Raw genomic sequence first — 20,737 nt, 5'->3', positions numbered from 1 at the left:
CCCCAAAATGAAAATTGTGTCATTAATCACTTACCCTCATGTCATTCCAAACCAGTAAAAGCTTTGTTCGTCAACCAGGAGGCTTTTGACTGTCCTGTTGACTGCCATGTAAATAACACGATCAAGGCCCAGAAACGTATGAAAGGCATTGTCAGAATGGTCCATCTGCCATCAGTGGTTCAATATGAATGTTATGAAGCGATGAGAATACTTTTTGTATGCAAAGAAAATGAAAATAACAACTTTATTAAACAATTTGTCTCATCTGTGTCACCGTACCGCCATTTTGGAGAGTACCACATGGATAAGCTTTCTACGTTTGTTTACGTTTTTGATTTGAACGACAACGGCGTATCCTTGTGGCGCGGCTGGCACAGAACAGCATACGCTATTTGCATCCCAGGGGATACTCTCCAAAATGGCGGTATGGTGACTCTCTCAAATGTGGTTGTTTGATGGGCGCAAGACAATGAAATTTATTTTTGCGTGTTAAGCAAATGCATTAAACTGTCCAATGTCCAATCAAAATTTTGGTGGAATGGACTTTCCGTGGAGGGACAGAAATCTATTAGTTTTCATTAAAATGATGAACGAAAGTGTTATGGGTTTGGATGACATGAGGATGGGTAAATGAAGACAGAATTTTTATTTCCGGGTGACGGACCCTTTGAGTTTACAGTCAGGTGGTGATGTGAACTAATGGCTAAAAATCTGGGTTGGCAACCAAAAGCCTGTAGGTTTGCATGGGGTGATGCATGAAATTTCATTATTGGTGCCGTTGGTTGCTCCAGGGCGACTGTCTCTCTGAAGTTGCTTTGGATTAATTTGTTGTATCACTTGGCATCCCTCAGGCCTCTGTATGTGACCGTGGTTTATCAAGGCAAGTACTCTCACTGCATGAGGATCGGTGTGGCCGTACCACTCAACAGCACTGTGTCCAGACTAAGAGAGGCTGTGTCACGTGAGACCAAGATCCCACCAGACCAGGTGCAGTTTCCACTGTTTTCTTGCCAAAATACTGATGTTATTTTGCATTGAATTCCGGTCTTGGTGTAAAGATCTTTACTGTTTCCCTGAATACAACATTGATTCTCCATTAATACTGAGGTGTGGACACTGATGGAGGCTTGATTTGCCGTTTGTATGTTCGTCTTCCCACATAACGTCATCAACCAAAGCCGTTTCCTGTTTGTTTGCCTTGTTTTACCAAGATGTTGAGTGTAAACCACTTCTGACCATCCGTCTCTCTTATGTCTGTGCAGTTTGTCCTGACTGAAATGTATTACGACGGTTTCCACCGCTCCTTTTGTGACGATGACGACGATCTTGATATCATTCAAGAAAGTGACTCAGTCTTTGCTTTTGAAACTCCTGAGACTTTTAGATTAGAAAACATTCGCTCTAAAAGAGGTACTCTTTCATGCATTGCACTTTGGTTATAGCTCAAAGTATACAGTTCAAAGTATATCAGTTTTGACGCAAACAGCCAAACACACTTGCTTTCATAGTACTCTCCATTTGATAGCATACGCAAACACAGGTGGTTAACACTAGAAAGTTTTATTTTTGTCCAGTGTTGGTCTGCGCCATTTCTCTCCAGAATTTGACCAATAAAAATGTCTTTGTACTTGTTTAAACTAGAGGTGCTGGTATCTCTTTACTCACTCATCTAGGTGGGCGTCTATTGTTGTTACCATCTCCAGTAGTAGTTCAACTGTGAAACAATGCGGGCCAATGTTGCCCCTGTTTGGACCAACAAATTAATGGAATAAAAACCTCAAGGCGCATGTTCGAGTGGAGCGTACAGAGTATGTGCGGTTATCAGAGGCTGATTACAGTATTTACGCAACTGTACGCAAACCCTAGCATACACGTAAAAACCAACGTATACTTTGGGTTTAAGAAAAACTGAATGTGTATCAAATAATCCTAATTATAAAAATCAGCATTTATTGAAACATGAAAATAAAATATTGGAAATTGAGCTAAAGGTAGTGCTTTCTTTGAAAACATAGAAACTATATCTACAGTAGCTTAGGTTAGGAGCATCATAAAAGTAGACTGGAGAGTATGAACGTAATTATCTTGACACTATTTCTATCATTTATTTGTTGGTTTTAGTGATGCAAGTAACATTTTTAACCTTTTCCAGGGAGCCTTCTTGCTAATCTGAATCAGAACAATTTGAAATACGGAGTGGATAGCAGCCGAACGCCGTCCTTCATGCAGGGTGCAATGAATCCAGCATCTCCCAACAAAAACACTGGATGTGAGAAAATGATTCTGCTGATCTGTAACAGAGCCTGCACTGGCCATCAGGGACGGAGGTAACATTGTCTTTCCGACATGCTCGCACGAGTTGTAGTTCCATTATTTTTGACACAATATCTTACAGTACATGGATAAAATGTTGTAATCTCATTATGCACAATATAATGTAGCACAAAGTGGAAAATCACTGCAGTACTGTACTTTCTGTTTGTTGCAGGTTCGGTCTTCCGTTTGTACTATATCTAGAGCGCACTGTGACATGGGATGTGTTACAGAAAGAAATTCTGGAGAAAATGCGTCACCTACTAAGGCCAGGGGTTTACATTCAGGTCAGTGAAACCTCTACTTGTTGTTAAACACAGGTCTTGAAAAGTCAGTACAATTAAGTTACTTTTTTTCTTGCATACATCTCGCACTTCTAATAAAGTGGATTGGTGATTTTAGGTTGGACCCTTTAGTCTGCGTGTGGTCGGAGTGGTTGGAATCACATATCTGTTGCCACAGGAGGAACAGCCACTATGTCACCCCACTGTGGAAAGGTTTGTAATGCATAACCATGTGTTCAGAGCATATTGTGTCAACTTAAACTTCAGGTGTCCTACTGACTGATTTAGACTGTCTGTGCACTAATAGTAGAACAATATACATGTTCTTCCACAGGAAAGCGAGTTGTCAGTACTTTTATTACAACAGCATTTTTAACTACACAAGACATTGTTACGTTAGATGAATTAATGTGTAGTTGAAAAGTTTATCATAACTGCTTTAGTGTGATCATTGAATTTAACACGTGTAATAAAACAAAATACTACAAACCTTGATTCTTTCTTGGCAAACATCATGTCTTTCCTCAATCTTTCCTTTTTAGAGCATATAAATCCTGTGGGCCAGGTGGACCTCCTCATGTTAAGATTGTAGTGGAGTGGGACAAAGAGACCAAGGAATGGTAAGTCAAACACAGCCATAATTAATAACTTGTCTATAGTGTTTTTTTTTTTTTCTTGTAGTGGCCTCAAAATAATATTTAGACAAACTACACTTTTTGCTGAACATCATTGCATTAGATCAAGGTTTCCCAAATTGGGCTTTGAAAACCCCTGGGGGTTCACGACGGAACTGCAGGGAGTTCATGAGTTGATGAAAAGCTAATAATTAAATGAAAATTAAAAAAGATGCATTTTTAATAATAAAAATAATAAAATATATATCTCATTTATAATGACTATACATATATATATTTTTTTTAATAAAAATATTTTGTTTCCCTTGCATGTCATGTGACCATTAACCGTGAACATGCAAGTGTAATGTTACATTGAAATATTATATTTTAAATCTCAGGGAGTACTTTTACTTACTTAGTCATTTAGCAGACGCTTTTATCCAAAGCGACTTACAAATAAGAAAAAGTAACTAAAACTAAAAGTTAACACTCTGTTAATACGCTATACGCACCCATTTAAGAAAATACAGAAATTAAATAAAATTGACAAATGCATACAACAACATTTCAATAGTAAACATATAAAGGAAAAAAATAAATAAATAAAATAAAAAGCGATACTTATATCCTTTGCCGGTGTCCCAGCCCGGTGGAGTCGCATTCTTTAAATAAATATTTTAGATCAAATGTGTTTAGCTGAAGGTAAAGTTTGGGAACCCCTGCATTAAAAAAAGAAAAAAAGAAAAACACAAAAGGAGCCTTTTAGATGCCACTTGGTTTATTTATTTATTTGTTTTTCTAATCGAAACTTTATACTGCTGTATACTTCCTGAAGGTAGTTTGGGGAATGTATGGCTAAAAATTTCAGAGCAAAAAACTTTAGTGAAGCCAGAAAGGAAGGGTCCTTTCAATCATTTTTTGAAGTTCAACATTGTAAGTGTCAAAGGAGTTTCTTGACCACATGTTTGCATGTATTAAACATTCTCTGGCAGACTGTTAGAGAAAATATCCTGCAGAGAAAAAATAAATGTCTGTTGAAGTCACAGAGAGGATCGCAGATATGCTTGACTGGTCTGGTTAGAGATTTGTTTCCAGCGTATGTTCTGATTTCCGCAGTTTGTTTGGACACACTGAGGAAGAGTACATCCCTGATGCTGAGAGTGTGTATCTGCACAGAGAGCAGCACCATCAGCCGCAGGCCTGCACCCTCGCTCAGTGCTTCCAGCTCTACACCAAAGAGGAGCAGGTAAAAGTCTGGCATAATACACGTCAAGTTTTACTCACATACAGTTTTCCCTTTTGGGTAAACAAATCCTATGTCATGTAGTCACTATCATGTCTTTCCAAACCTGTTTGACTTACTTTCAAAGGGAGAAATTACAAAACTAAGCCATACAATGACAATGAAAAAAGTCCAAGGCTGTCGAACAAGATTTTTATTGAATAATGACTTAAATTTCTGTCCCTTCCTCACACAAGAGGTGATTTATGATGTTTTAATGTCATTTTTGGAGCTTGACAGCCCTCATCCACTTTCTTTGTATGGAAAAGAGCAGCTCTCTGTGTTCATGGAAGAAAGTAAGTCATATAGGTTTTGAACGACATGAGAGTGAGGAATGAAGACAGACTTTTGATTTGTTGCGTGAACCATTCCTTTAAAAGAGCCCTCACACTCCTTTAATTTCTTTAATTTCCACTTCTCCAGAGCTGTCTTTGTGGGTGCATATGTCAACGTTACTCTATTTCTGCTGTCAGTGCTGTTTTAAAATTGCTAGGTTTTTGCAAACACATCTTTAACCCTGGAACGGTTCCACATATCGTATAAATATACACCGTGGTTAGCCAGAGCCGGCCTTGGGCAGCCAAGGAAGGGTTTGGAACTGGCTGTGCTTTAAGGAAAATGAAAGAACAGCCAGATTTGTAAATGTAAAACCTCTCTGACTGATTTTGTTTATGTCTGCTTCCTGTATGCCTTCCAGTTGGCCCCAGATGATGCTTGGCGCTGCCCCCATTGCAGGCAACTGCAACAGGGGCGGATCAAACTCAGCCTGTGGACCCTGCCGGATGTTCTCATACTGCACCTCAAGAGGTTTAGACAGGTGTTGAACTGATCAAATCACATTCCCTGTACAAATGGTATTCTCTGCATGCATATGTGTGATGGGGCCTGTTTACACCTGGTCACTTTGTGCGTTGTCTCTGATCGGATAGCTGTCCAATTGTGAAAAGACCAGGTGTAAATTAGGGCTGAGCGATTAATTGCATTTGCGATAATATTGTGATATGAAAAAACACGTGACACGCGAGAGTAAAGAGGTGTGTTCGACTTGAAGATCGATCGGTGTATGACATCAAAGTACGGCGAGAGAAAGCATAAGGAGACGTCCGCTCTCTTATAGCTCTCGCAGTATTTGATGACACGCAGCGATCGGTCTAGCTGTGCTGCTTCAAGTCGAACACATCTAAGCAGTCTTCAGAGGAAGCATCAAGTTGGCACGCTATGTTGCCAAGTCCGCAGTTTGCGGTCTTGCATATCATGCAGAATTGATGCGCTACATGTAAACGATATAATTTGTTGTATTTTCCTGTCAAAATAACGGAGATCCTTTGGAATTCTTCGGCTTTTAAGAACTGCCGGATTTTCAGGTAGTGGGCGGGACTAATGCGCAAACGGCAATCTCATCGGCTGGCGCTCACCTACTATCCTCCCTGTTTTGATTTCAGCGAATCAGTTCGAGCGAACGTGACACATGCATTCATACATGGTTATTCTAATTACTAAAGTTCTATCATCATTTAATGCTAAATTATCATAATATCATATAATGTTTGACTGACTGATGCTAAGTGAGATATTAAAAAAAACAACTGCCATTTTCCAAACATAAGCTTTAATATATACAGGTCCTTCTCAAAAAATTAGCATATTGTGATAGTTCATTATTTTCTGTAATGTACTGATAAACATTAGACTTTCATATATTTTAGATTCATTACAACACAACTGAAGTAGTTCAAGCCTTTTATTGTTTTAATATTGATGATTTTGGCATACAGCTCATGAAAACCCAAAATTCCTATCTCAAAAAATTAGCATATCATGAAAAGGTTCTCTAAACGAGCTATTAACCTAATCATCTGAATCAACTAATTAACTCTAAACACCTGCAAAAGATTCCTGAGGCTTTTAAAAACTCCCAGCCTGGTTCATTACTCAAAACCGCAATCATGGGTAAGACTGCCGACCTGACTGCTGTCCAGAAGGCCATCATTGACACCCTCAAGCAAGAGGGTAAGACACAGAAAGAAATTTCTGAACGAATAGGCTGTTCCCAGAGTGCTGTATCAAGGCACCTCAGTGGGAAGTCTGTGGGAAGGAAAAAGTGTGGCAGAAAACGCAGCACAACGAGAAGAGGTGACCGGACCCTGAGGAAGATTGTGGAGAAGGACCGATTCCAGACCTTGGGGGACCTGCGGAAGCAGTGGACTGAGTCTGGAGTAGAAACATCCAGAGCCACCGTGTACAGGCGTGTGCAGGAAATGGGCTACAGGTGCCGTATTCCCAGGTCAAGCCACTTTTGAACCAGAAACAGCGGCAGAAGCGCCTGACCTGGGCTACAGAGAAGCAGCACTGGACTGTTGCTCAGTGGTCCAAAGTACTTTTTTCGGATGAAAGCAAATTTTGCATGTCATTCGGAAATCAAGGTGCCAGAGTCTGGAGGAAGACTGGGGAGAGGGAAATGCCAAAATGCCTGAAGTCCAGTGTCAAGTACCCACAGTCAGTGATGCTGGTGTTGGTCCACTGTGTTTTATCAAGGGCAGGGTCAATGCAGCTAGCTATCAGGAGATTTTGGAGCACTTCATGCTTCCATCTGCTGAAAAGCTTTATGGAGATGACGATTTCATTTTTCAGCACGACCTGGCACCTGCTCACAGTGCCAAAACCACTGGTAAATGGTTTACTGACCATGGTATTATGAATGAATGAATGAATGAATGATGCATTTATATAGCGCTTTGTGTATTGCTGTACACCCAAAGCGCTTTACAGTCATGTGGGGGGGTTTCTCCTCAACCACCAGTGGTTGAGGAGAAACCCCCCCACATGACTGTAAAGTATTACTGTGCTCAATTGGCCTGCCAACTCTCCTGACCTGAACCCCATAGAGAATCTGTGGGATATTGTGAAGAGAAAGTTGAGAGACGCAAGACCCAACACTCTGGATGAGCTTAAGGCCGCTATCGAAGCATCCTGGGCCTCCATAACACCTCAGCAGTGCCACAGGCTGATTGCCTCCATGCCACGCCGCATTGAAGCAGTCATTTCTGCAAAAGGATTCCCGACCAAGTATTGAGTGCATAAATGAACATAATTATTTGAAGGTTGACTTTTTTGTATTAAAAACACTTTTCTTTTATTGGTCGGATGAAATATGCAAATTTTTTGAGATAGGAATTTTGGGTTTTCATGAGCTGTATGCCAAAATCATCAATATTAAAACAATTAAAGGCTTGAACTACTTCAGTTGTGTGTAATGAATCTAAAATATATGAAAGTCTAATGTTTATCAGTACATTACAGAAAATAATGAACTTTATCACAATATGCAAATTTTTTGAGAAGGACCTGTATATTAGTATATCAGATAATTAATATTAGTCTGGTGAGTAAACAAAAAAAAAAAAAAGACAAGCCAATGGAGATTCTATTGCCAAGTAGAGGGTTGGTAATATTTACAATCAGGGGCGGAGCCAGACGATGTAAACATTCGGGGCTTAGCCCAAACCTAGGGGGGTCCGGGGGCATGCTGCCCCGGGGAGATTTTTTTCCCATTTACGTCAGCTAAATGCACTTTTTCAGGCTGTTTGAGATAACAGAATGCCTAAAAATCTATACACTATATGGGAAAATGATGAATGTTACTCAGTAAAATAAAAAATCACCCAGTAGAGCCTATAACCTATTTTGTATTTAATTGTTCTCCAGCTGTAGTGAATCCAAAACACCAAAAATGTTAAGGATGACTCATTTTCATCCAAGTATAATTATAAACGCAGGGCTCTATACACTTATATTTTTGAAGGAGCACTTACACAGCACTCACAAATTGCATAAATAATCTTATGAGGCTAATGTATCAAATATAAAATTTGGAATACAGATGAAAAAAATTTGAATGGTACTTTGCCACTAGGTGGCGGCAAGCCACTGCCTTAATGAGTGAGTCAGTCAGTCATTTAATCAATCGATTCGTTCGAAAGAGATGATTCATTCAGAAAAAAAGTAAGCAACTGTTTTTATGAATGGGTCAGTGAATCATTTACTCACGCAAATTTATTCAGTAAACACCGCTGTGTGTTGCTGCAGAGCACAACAACATGCTTTGTTTGGAACCATTTCCTTAGTGAAATGTCTTTTTTTATTATCTTGTTTATTGCTCTGTGTGTGTGTGTGTGTCCTAAAGACTGTGCTGCGCAACCGTTAACTGTTAGATGTTCAAAATGTAACGTTAAATCAGACACAATTTAAAACCTAATAAGAAATATAATACTATGATTAAAAGTTACAGATACCTGAAGCTGTTGTATCTTGGCGTTCAAGTGTTGGCTGGGGGTGTTTTACTTCCTTTTTTTTTTTTTTGAAGAATTTTGAAATATCCATTTTATTTTTCAAATAAATTGATCTAGTAAAATACTACACGCCAACAAACCGCCTGGCTCCAAAAGATCTAATTTCATTGGCTGGATCGTACAGACGCTCATCGATGGTTGGCCAGTTTACATGTCAGTCAGAAGCACTAGACTCAGTGGGCGGTTTTTGTCGGGTGTGAATGACAACGCGTAAATTGACAGACACTGTAGACGTGAGAGTCGAGAGATATTTATTTATTTATTTATTTAAATTCTAATATAAATTACTTTATTGGGCATGGAAACTCATTGATGGCATAGTAATAAAAACATTCGGGGCTTTACTGAAAACATTCGGGGCTCCAGCCCCCTTAGCCCACCCCTAACGCCGCCCCTGTTTACAATAATCAATTGAATTTGATAGGCGTCTCTCACATTGTCCCACAGAAACATTAAAATAGTGTAGATTAGTGTACAATGTTTTATAATAATAATAATTTATTCTATTTAGTGACCATTTCATTCATTTAACATATTTAAAATTGGGGGCATCCAAGTTATTTGACACATTTGAACATAAAAAAAAAAAAGTAACAGTTACTTTCCCTGGTAATTAGTTTCTTTTATAATGATGTAAGTCAGTTACTGTTTGTGAGAAGTAACTAGTAATATAACTAATTACTTTTTTAAAGCAACGTGCCCAACACTGCATACTATACAATGATTTATTACTTGTCTTTGTTGAATAATACAGAATATAAAAAGCTTTAAAAAATAATCGCATGTTAAATCGCAATATTGGTATAAAAAAAAATCGCAATTAGATTTTTCCAAAATCATTCAGCCCTAGTGTAAATGCTCTCCGAAATGCTTTCGAGGCAGATTTAAATCCGATCACTCAAACCACTTCAGGAGGTGGTCTGGGATGCATTCCAGACGAAATAGACAAGTGTAAATGCATCTGGTTGCTGAAACCACATATGCAGGGCCGCGTTATGGGCAACATAAGCTGCAACCCAGGGCTCCAAACACTAAAAAAAAATACATGTAATTTGAAAAGTAATAAATACAATGGTTTTAGTGAATAGAAAAGTTTGGGCTTGCAGTATTGATTTGGAGAGGAGGGGGTTTTGGAGTAAAAAAGGCTGAGAACCACTGCTTTGTAAATGCAGGTACGGTTCTACGTGGGTACAAGGAATTGAACATTTATATTAAAATTAAATTAATGCAATAAAATACATCCCAACTAGCTTTATTTACAAATTTTTTATGTATTTTATTATTTTTCACTTTGTAGATCTCGGTGAGTTTTCTCATTTGAACAGTAGATCACCACACAAAAAAGTATGGGCACCGGAAAGTCTTAATGCGGCACTGCACATATCAACATTTTACTCCTTCCAAAATGTTAAAATAATAAACGTGTGAGAGTGTTGTACAGGTAATATGCAATTTAAGGGAAACATGTCAATTTAGCTCAAAGGGAATCATTTATAATTGTATAGGGAATTTGAACAGACTCCCTGTTTCACAGCTGATCACTCAGTCGGCAGTGATTCACGAACAAGCCGTAAATCCACAATAAAGTGAAAACACTATTAAATAGCACAGTAACAAAGATCGGCAGTTTAAGACGTTAACTTGTAAGCACAAAACACAAGATACTTCTCTTTTCAGTATAAGGCTTTATTTGATAAATTTAAGACATGTAAACTAATCTAGCACATGAACACAAACATTCACACACTGCAGAAAAATATAAAGTGAGGAAAGGATGAGTTTAAGAGAATGAAAATGTGAAATCCCAAGTTTACAGCAATATGTGCTATTGCATAGACCTGAACAACCATCAATCACTTCATTAACCCTCGCATTGAGTTTCTCAATGAGGCTAAAATTAATATTAAATGCACCAGCTCAGCAAAAATCTGGAAGTTAGTTGCTTGCGTTGCCCTGGGAGTTAAGGGATTCCCTTTTGTCGTTGTTGAAGGAAAGGGGGTTTCCCGAGGTTACTGATTGGCTGACAGTTCAGTGGTCTTTTGTAGTGAAGTCTTGGCTGAAGTTGTGGAGTTGTGGGTTGGTTGAAGTTTTAGATGGGCACGCGAGGTCGGACTCGGAGACACGGCGTTGGCAAACTTAACTTAGCACACGAAACTCGACGGAAAGAACAGAAATTAAAGTAAAAGGATAAAAGGATGTAATGAGACTAGGTGGCTTTTCTTCTCATCGTGGTAGCAGCTGGCAAGTAGGCCAGAGCATGCTCAAAGAGCGCTAAAAAACAGCGTCAAAACACTGTGGCAAAAGTTGAAGCAAAAAAAAGAGACGCAAGATTTGATGGTGTGCTGAGTTTTTAAACTCTGCTTTCGGACCTGTCCCAATGGATGTCTTGACCAATTAGAAATTATCTTAGCTAGGGGGGTGTTGCTCTGTTTCTTCCCCATCATAAATCCTGTATCAGTCACATGGTCCGAATTTTCCTGCTCTTGTAAAGTATCATTTTGGACATGATTTCTATAACAAGACTATGATACATTTGACAAAGAATTGATTGGAAGAAACATTTTAAAGCATGAATTTCCAAACTCATACATGCCAAACATGACTATTAACCTATTCAGTAGTTATTAAAAAGACATGCACAATATGTGATTAAAACATGATAGTTAATTGTGTGGGTTACATACATAATATGGAGTTATGCATAGAAATGATTAGTTGCTCATAAGTCCTTTTAGGATGATTTTAGGTGCATATGGAAAAGACTGTCCACAGAACATGTCTTTGTTCTACACAGAACTTCAGAGACTAAGGAATTTCGGTCTGGTCTGTGTCTTCTATGTGTGGGGGAAAAGTCAATCTAAGGAAGCTCGTGATTTCTATCGTGGAACACACGTGATGGCCATCTCTTTGACCATCAGTCTTGATTACTTGCCCTAAATTTGACCGTCTTTTAACTGCGTTAGACTTATCAGTAAGTATTATTTTGTCTTAATGTTGCAAGTTTTTTTGTCAAAGGCTTGCTGGTTAGGCTTTCTTCAGACGGGCTGGCGCTAAGATCTGGACAGATTTATGGCATTGTCCTGTTTTCTTGGGCCTCTGTGGAATTTCGGCTCCTCAGGTTTCGATGTTCTGATCAAATCTTACATTTCACTGCTGGTTATACTCTGTATAATTGTGTATGTGACGAATAAAAATCTTGAATTTGTCTGATTCGGTCTCTGATATCCTAGTGTTATAGGCTGTATAGTCTCAGCCTCAGATGTCACGCCCATGGAACGTTGGCTAAACATCTGATGCATATGGCACAAAAAAGTGGAAACACTTCAGGAGTTTCGAAGTTGTCGTTGGATTGGTAGAATTATACAGGATTAGACGTGTGTGTCACGTTCTTTAACGTTCCGCCTGGAGACGAAAATGCCGTGACGTTAAACCCCCTCACGAAAGAAGAAAGCCGTCGTGTTTACAACTGTGACAACAAACGCTTGTCAGGATCAAATAAACTCTGGATTTTCAAAAGTAAGTGAAATATTTAAAGTTTGCGGCATAGAATCTTTAAAATACGTCTGAGGGTTTTACACACCGATCTGTTGTTGTGGTGACATTTCCACGCCCCAAAACGTGATGCTGAACGAAGTGAACTGTGATTGGTTGTTTGACATGTCGGTCAAATGGCCTCATGGCCTTGGCCAATGAAAGCTACCATAGATTCCAGACCTTCAGCCGTCATTCTGAAGTGAGACTATAGGCTATATGACTCTCTCTCTCAGCAGCTCCAACAGTGAACTGTTCCATTTATACATTTATATTCACACCGCTATGAGAAGCGTTATACATGGACGCTCGTGTGGTTGCTGTACTGTATTAAAGCTTTAATCAGGATAAAACCATATATTAAAAGCTAACAGAAGCAGTAGCACTTACAAATAACAGCATATCTAAAATATGAGAACAAAAAACATACCATTAAGAGCCATGCTTGCACAGGTTCTGGGCGATCCTCTTCACTAATATCTTCTGAGACTCAATCAGGCTCAAATTGATGAGAAATAAAGACGACGTCATTGTTTACAATACAACCGGAGCACATGCCGCTGAGATGAGGGACGTGATGTTTAGACGCACACTAGTGGCAGTTTAGCGAATCACAACACACTAGACCAGCTAACCAATCAAACCCCATCGCGTATTTCTGAGGGAGTGGCTTCATAAAAGCAGGAAATGATCAGTGTGTTTAGAGGAGAAGGGACAGAGTGTGGAATTAAGGTAAATTATGTGAAAAATAATGCTTTTTATTTTATTTTTTATAAACGAAGCATTAAGACATTAGATTGCACCCCATAAACACAATCAAGCCTAGAAAAAAAGTCAACAAAAGTAGTTAGACAAACTTATCTTTCCAGTGCTGATGCCACTCTCTCTTCTTTTGTAGTCTTTCGTCTAGAAATTAGCTGATAATGAAAAAAATGCAGTGCATATCTGTTGCTTTCATTGATGTGAACTGTTAAATTTGCATATAGTGCATGATTTAACCCTCTGACCTCTGAGACCCGGAGAGTTGCGTGTTAGCATTCCAGTTCACTATCTTTGGATAAAAGTGTGTAATGTGTGTAAATGGCTTACTAATATGTGGCCCTTGTGTCTTCAAGGAAGGGGACAGGAGGGTAAAGATGCAAAACATGGTGCGATTTCCTTTGATTGGCATGGATATGGCACCTCATGTGGTAAAGAGAAGCCAGAGCAGCTGGAGTTTACCCTCACACTGGTCCCCGTGGAGGCGACCTTATGGACTTGGCCGTAACCCAGATGACTACCTTTATGACCTCTATGCTGTGTGTAACCATCATGGCAACATGCACGGAGGGCATTACACAGGTAATGCACTAAGAACTTAAGTGCTTGGATTTATGTCGAAATTTTGCTGTATTACCTTCTTGACTGATGTATTTAATATTTCAGTCCCTGTCTTTTTACTCTTAACAGCGTACTGTAAGAACTCCATTGATGGGCAGTGGTATTGCTTTGATGACAGTGAGGTTCAGCTTGTAGCTGAGGAGGATGTCTGTCAGCAAACCGCATACATTCTGTTCTATCAAAGGAGGACAACTATTCCCTCGTGGTCGGCAAACAGCTCTGTCGCAGGTGACTCTTGTTCCTTATTGAGTTTTGGGCATTTTTTTTTTTACTTGTTTGTCTTGTTCATTTAGAAGGCTTGTGAAGGTGCTGGCATGTGAACCAAGTGACCCTCTTTTTCCAGCCTGATGAAACTGCTTCATATTAGTATGGCACTCTTTGATGAGACTTTTAGTAGAGCCTGATTCCATTTTGGAGAAATAGAAAATAAAAGTTTGTTGTACTGTCTAGACATATCTAGCATTGAAGGGCCTCCGGCTTATTTATGGAGACAAAGTTAGAAAAAATGGGTAATTTAAAATCATCATAATATTGACATCAGAGTCATGAGCATATTACAGAAACAGTCCACCAAGCAATGAAATTTCTCACTTTCTACACTGAGCAACCAAAAATATTGAATTATTGTAAATTACTCTTAGGGTGCTTTTGTGATTTAAAAAAATAAAACAAAAACACAGTACTGCTGTTTTATACCCCCCCCCAAAAAAACAACAACAACAACAACAACAAAAAAAACAAGACACCACCCTGCTGCCAGTTCTAAAGATGTCAGTGGTCATGTCCATCACAGTACTGATTGCCAATGTAACAAACTAACCTAAATCTAAACCTTAGTATAACTTTTGTGTCACATGCTGTTAGTTAGCACTATGGTTTGTTGTGGTCACATCCATCCATGATTTTCTGAACTTAACCAAATCCATAGTCTAAACTTAACTTCACGGGGTATTGTGTGATGTACAGTCAGGTCCATAAATATTGGGACATCGACACAATTCTAAAATTTTTGGCTCTATACACCACAATGGATTTCAAATGAAACAAACAAGATGTGCTTTAACTGCAGACTCTCAGCTTTAATTTGAGGGTATTTACATTCCTACGGTGTAGGAATTACAACAGTTTGCATGTGTGCCTCCCACTGGTTCATTTAAAAACGATATGACATCGATTCTCATAGCCAGCAATACGATATTTGCCAATACCTAAAAAAAAAATTGTACCATATGATTACGATACAATTTGATTTGTTTGGAACAAAAAGTCGTGTTGTATGGCAGTAACTGCCATATGACCAACAGCTTTTACATATCAACATCTGTCTTCGTATTCAACAACCCTGATGATCAGCAGTGGTTAGTCTACAAGTCTAAAAGATCAGCATATGAAGAGTACTGTATCAAAACAATCCAATTAATTCTAAGGGTCAGAGTGTGGACAGAAAATGGAATGTTTTTTGTGAAGAATACTCTTCTACAACAGTGCAGAACATGGCCCTGTAAATGAAGATCCTTGTTTTTGGATTTTTGTTACTCTTTAGGCTCCACTAGTTCATCTTTATGTGAACACTGGGTTAACCGGCTTCCGGGCAGCAGGCCGCCCAGCCTGGCCTCAGGAGCCTCCTCGAGACGCACATCCCTGATCTCTCTGGCAGAGTCAGTGGAGTTTCCCGGTGATCGCAGTGAAGATGATGGTGAGGAGCTTCGTTATGCCTCTAACATGGGTGTTCATCTTTCTGGTGTCTTTTAACATTTAAATCTTCAGAAGCTGAGTAGTACCGTATTTTGCACTCATCTTCCTTGTGTCCTCTTATTCTGTGTATTGTGCCAGTGTTTTACTCTTGCCTTTCTTTATTGTCTTCTCTCTCTTGTAGCTTTAGCGCTTACTAACACAGGATCTCCCGCATTGCTCAGTTAAGACAAAACTGCATGCCAATGCTCTTTTCATTCAGTCTGGTATCAGCGCATTAGTTTAAATCTCTCTGTTCTTTTTGTTAAGGAGGATTTTCAACCCGGCCCTTCGTGAGGAGCATCCAGCGGCAGAGCTTGTCCTCCAGATCGTCAGTTACCAGCCCTCTGGCTTTCAGTGAAAACGGGATGAAACCTTCCTGGTCCCTGTCACAGAAACTACAAATGAGATCCAACTCGCCCTCACGATTCTCTTTGGACTCACGCTCTTCCCCTCCTCTCGAGAGGATAGGTGAAGCTTGTGACGACAAAGTGTCCACGTCTTGCTTTGGTGGCTACAGCAGACACGAGCGTCAGCCCAGCAGTAAGGCCCCACTGGCCATGATGGAGGGTATTGGCAGTGATGACGGCAGTGGGAAACGGATCCTAGATGAGGCCTATTGCAGAGCTCCGACACAGTCTGACAGGAAGAGCTCTAAAGGCGAGCCCGTTGACAACAACAACCAGATTAATGCTGTGGACCAGAATGCTCTCGGAGTGCTTGCCAAAGAGCAGAAGCATAAGAGCTCCGGGTCGGAGAAGAAAGCAGATGAGAAGAGCTCCAGCAAGAAGAGCTCCACCAAAACCAAGGGGGACCAAGAGAAGCCCTCCAAGAAGCGCCAGAGCATCTCTTCTGTCACCAAGTCTCCATCCTCCCAAGTGTCTTCCAGCCCTCAGGCAAAGGGCACCAAAGCGACCAATCTAAAAGAGAAGAGCGATTCTCCCAAGAGTACCAAGGGTACACCTTCAGGAACGCCCTCCAGAAGGAAAGAGTCTTTGCAGGCACAGGAGTCTCTGGTGTCTGGAGGCACAAAGGGGAAGCCGTCCCTTACTTCCACACCCCAGTCCTCTGCCTCTCCCTCGCCCATATCCAAAAAGAGCTCCTCAATGGCTGAGAGGATCTCTGTGTCTGGCAAGAAGAAGCTGGTGGAGAGAGGCTCCAGCAAGGACTTGGCGCACACCAGTCCCCTGGCAGAGAAGTCAAGAGTCAGTGCCTCCCCGCGAACATCCCAACCTAAAACTGCCGAGGCGAGCCGGCCAGAAAGGAGGCCGGTGAGAAGCTCCAGCAGTAGCTCCTCAGTCACCAGCCTGCGCTCCCCAAGCGTCTCCTCGAGAGACCTCCGCCGCAGCAGCAAATCCGAGGATAAGGGCCTCTCGTTTTTCAAGAGTGCGCTTCGGCAGAAAGAGACTCGGCGGTCGGCCGATCTGGGCAAGACCACGATTCTTGCCAAGAAGGCTGTCGAGAGGGCTGCCAAGTCCAGCAGCCAGTGCAGACTTGATGCTGACGAGGGCGAAGGTTCTGGAAACTCTTCCCAGCAGGTCTCTCCAGAGCCGCGCTCCTGCAAGGCTGCCGCCAATGAGAAAGAATCTTCGAAGACCTCCACCCCCAACAAACGCTCTCTCTTAACAGTTGGCAAGTCCAAGTCTTCCAATTCTGAGACTAGCCTTCAGTCTCCCATCAATGGGAAGAGGCCTCTTGAAAAGATCTCCTCCTCTAAAAAGCTTTCTTCCAGCATGCAATCCTCTGCACGGCCAACACAGACGCCTCAATGAAATTTTAATAGCAGTTCCATTATTTTCTGTAATGCAGCTATTTTTTGATGTGCCTAAGAAGAATATAAAGTATATAGTATATACCTGTACTTTACTTTTCTCAAAGAAAATATGTAAATTATCAGAAAGCGCCTTTCTATCCTGCCGTGGAACCAAATCGTTGCTTCTGGCAAGGTATGGTATATGAATCTACTACTGTTCACGACTCTGAATAGGAATGTTTTAACTTAGCACTTTGTATATATTTTTTCTCCCTCGAATAATGCTTAGATGTAATGGATACTATGTACAATACTTTTTAACTTGGTACCGTTCCTTTTTATTTGGACAAGTCACTTATGATGAAATTAGATTCTTGTGAATATTCCTTGGAGTACTGTACCAATTCACTCCACATCTACACTTGGTGCTATTTACAGTCCATTGTTCCCCTGGCACTGATACAGCATTTGATTGAGAAGAGTTACATCATGAAACCTGGACGAATTTGCGACTGTAGACTTAACGAATCGGGGGGGTTCAGCAGAGTCAGAACAATCTCTTTGGTACCTCTCAAAGCCTGCTCTCCTACCCCAACTTTTTTTCTTTTGTACTCGAGAGCAGTTACAAGTGTTCCAGTAGCATTACTGCCCTTAGAAATATGTGCAACAATGCCAACTACAGGCCGATAGCTGAATTGTTGCTGAATGAATGTGATCTTTCGAATGGTAAATTAGTGGAGGACAATCTTTAAACTCACAATATTTAGTTTATTCCTGCAAAACGCTGTGTGATCTCTTTATCTGGATATTAATGGAGGCAGTGTAAGCCCTGCATGAATTCTTTTGTATATCTTTGTTTTTACAATGAAAGTTTAAAAGCCACATAATCATACTTGAACCATTTCACGCCCCCAAATCCAATGCCAACATATATGAGCGGTTTTCATTTGGCTTGCTCCGAGCTGGGGTTAAACCCTTGCATGATGGTTTTAATCTCCCATACTTGTGTGGACAACCAGTGCAATAGTTTTCAACACTTTGTAGGAGAACAGATATATGACCTTCTGTATTTGGGAAACATGTTAAACTTAATGTTACCGTTTTAGAAAAATTATTTTAAATATCAATACTGTGCATATGCAATAGTGATAACCCCCCCCCAACATTTAATCAATGTAAATCTAAATTATTTCCGGGACTGTAATGGCTCACCACAATGAGGGGTTTCATATTATTTTTATTTATTTATTTTTTTGTGCCAAGACTTTGTGATTTTAATATCCAATTGAAATGGCTCTGCAGAAAGACCTTTATTTTGTGTACTTGTCAACACCATCGACTTCACCTAAATATATTTTCTTCTCGATTTAGTTTAGACAAGTTCATTTGGACTAATTCAAAATGTTATGTATGACAGGAGAAATGTAAGGTTAAGCAAGTCATTGTTACATTTGCATAATAGCGTCATTACGTCGGCCGCTGTTCAGCTTGCTGCCCTCCTTGTAATTAAAACATTAATCCAAGCGCTGCTGATGCCACTGTTGAACCGTTCTCATTTTCATGCTGCTTTTCGGTCTCAGAAACCTATTTCTTTCAGCACACTTTATCTTAAAATAGATAATTCAGCAATGAACCTAATGTGTAGCACGCTTCCTTTTTGCAACAGGCGCCCATATTGTGTGTGCACTAAAAAGTATTTGTAAAAAGCAGTATTGCATGATTACATTAATGCATGCACTTAACTATGCAAGTAACAAGACGAGTCTGGTTATTAATGTCTGAATTTTTTTTTTTAAGAAAACAGCATGAATTGTTTCCATTTTCTTGCTTTTTTGCACAACTTTTTAATTTTTTAAATATTGTAATATGAGAACATAAATTATTAGCTTTAATCATATGTATTCCAGAATTAGCAATTGGCATTGTATTTTCATGCTATTTTCCTATCTTTTTTTTTATTTTTAAATCTATTTTAATTTATAAGCTGTTCTTTAGGGTAAGACCTCCCTGTTTCCATGTGATAAATTTAGTTTTCATATTTATTCGCAGCCTGTTTTGGTTTTTTCACATTTCGCTGGCATGATGTGGTCTGCTCATGCTCTCACATGTAGTATGTAGGGAATGTTGTATCTTAAATCAGCTATCTAACTTTATCGTCAGCATTCAATCAGTGCACACAAGTCCCGCATCGCTTGCAATGCTGATACACTAAACATTACATTCACTGTTTTTCATGTCATTCCATGTTTTAAGTTGTGAAGTTCTCGTACCATGAATTCAGAGAAGTGCTATTACCCTCTCTATAGTCTTAATGCATATGGGATGTTTTCAATGGCTAAAGTGCTAATATGATATGGTCTTATCAAGCGTTTGGATAGGACAGATGATTTTATCATTATAATGAAGCTGTATCAGTCTTACGGTATAATATGAGTGCTCTTGGTTTACACACTGGACTTGAATGATTTCTCTCGGCCCATGTATTTCTCTCGGTTTTCGTGTATTTGTTCACAAACTGGTACCCGCTTTGGTGGGCTAATAACTGGGCTGTCATTTTATTATATGAACAACAGTCTAGGTCAACCAAAAGAGGAAAATAACGAAAACCATGTAAATGTTTGGTTGCATGAGACCGCGTCAAATGCTTTTGTTAATTTATTTGTATGTTTTATGTATGCACTTTTTTTTTTTTTTTTTTTTGAATGTTTTATTTCAAAGAATGCATTTCTTTGAAGAATCATTTGTATTCATAATATTGTCTCCCCAATGTAAGTTGGCATTGAATTATGATTAAACAAATAGACCTGCATTAGAGGTCTAACCTCAAATTTGTCCTCATAATTATTTTGAATCATTTTATTTGCTTGGGTTTGAATGTTTCTTTGCAGCAAGCAGTGTAATATCCAATGTTGACCACAAGATGGGGCTTTCCACCATGCTTTTAAAAATATGAAGCGATAAGATTTCCTGTTGGGGGAAAAAACAGGCAATTCTAGACTCCCTTTGGAGGACTTCAGCCCCTTTATAAATGAAGGTGTTCATAATAAAGTGAATACTAATGGAATCATTGTGGTTTGAGTGAGATATTCATGTCTTCAAGGGGTAATCAACTCAAAAATGAAAATTCCCCCGCATGTTATTCCAAACCTGAATGATTTACCTGTAGGAACAAAAGATATTTTGAAGAATGTTGGTAACCAGACAGTTGGTTCCTGTTGACTTCCATTAAACAGTTTGGGCTTCTACAGACAAAAATACAGTTACCAACAAAAACAGAAAAATTAAAGTCATACAGGTTTGGAAGTTAATAATGACAGAATTATCCCTTAAGTTAATGTAAACAGTGTGCTTATTTTTTCCCATGGCAGGTGCATGGTCACGTGTAATCCCTCTTTCTGAGAAAAGCTCATGTTGTTCTGTGTGATTGCTTGAATAGCGGCCAAAATGTTTTTGCACTGCAGAGAAAGGAAGGCTATTATTTAATTTGAGGCCTCAAT

The 20,737-nt window shown here is 39.6% G+C and overlaps 1 protein-coding gene across 1 annotated transcript in view; it reads left to right on the top strand.

The window, feature by feature from the left end:
• Positions 1–20,060, top strand: part of LOC306869122 (ubiquitin carboxyl-terminal hydrolase 31-like) — a 31,585-nt gene extending 11,525 nt beyond the window's left edge. The window contains exons 5-16 of the mRNA XM_079415736.1: positions 852–987; positions 1,263–1,410; positions 2,153–2,327; positions 2,489–2,600; positions 2,716–2,810; positions 3,140–3,217; positions 4,331–4,460; positions 5,194–5,313; positions 13,492–13,717; positions 13,826–13,984; positions 15,300–15,452; positions 15,758–20,060. Coding sequence (XP_079271862.1) covers positions 852–987; positions 1,263–1,410; positions 2,153–2,327; positions 2,489–2,600; positions 2,716–2,810; positions 3,140–3,217; positions 4,331–4,460; positions 5,194–5,313; positions 13,492–13,717; positions 13,826–13,984; positions 15,300–15,452; positions 15,758–17,259 — 3,034 coding nt within the window. The 3' untranslated portion in view covers positions 17,260–20,060. The remainder of the gene's footprint in view (positions 1–851; positions 988–1,262; positions 1,411–2,152; positions 2,328–2,488; positions 2,601–2,715; positions 2,811–3,139; positions 3,218–4,330; positions 4,461–5,193; positions 5,314–13,491; positions 13,718–13,825; positions 13,985–15,299; positions 15,453–15,757) is intronic.
• Positions 20,061–20,737: the final 677 nt, after the last annotated feature.

The sequence above is a fragment of the Barbus barbus genome (genome assembly GCF_936440315.1).
Source record: "Barbus barbus genome assembly, chromosome: 4".
Classification (NCBI taxonomy): Eukaryota; Metazoa; Chordata; class Actinopteri; order Cypriniformes; family Cyprinidae; genus Barbus; species Barbus barbus.
This window is presented reverse-complemented; position numbering and strand designations above follow the sequence as displayed.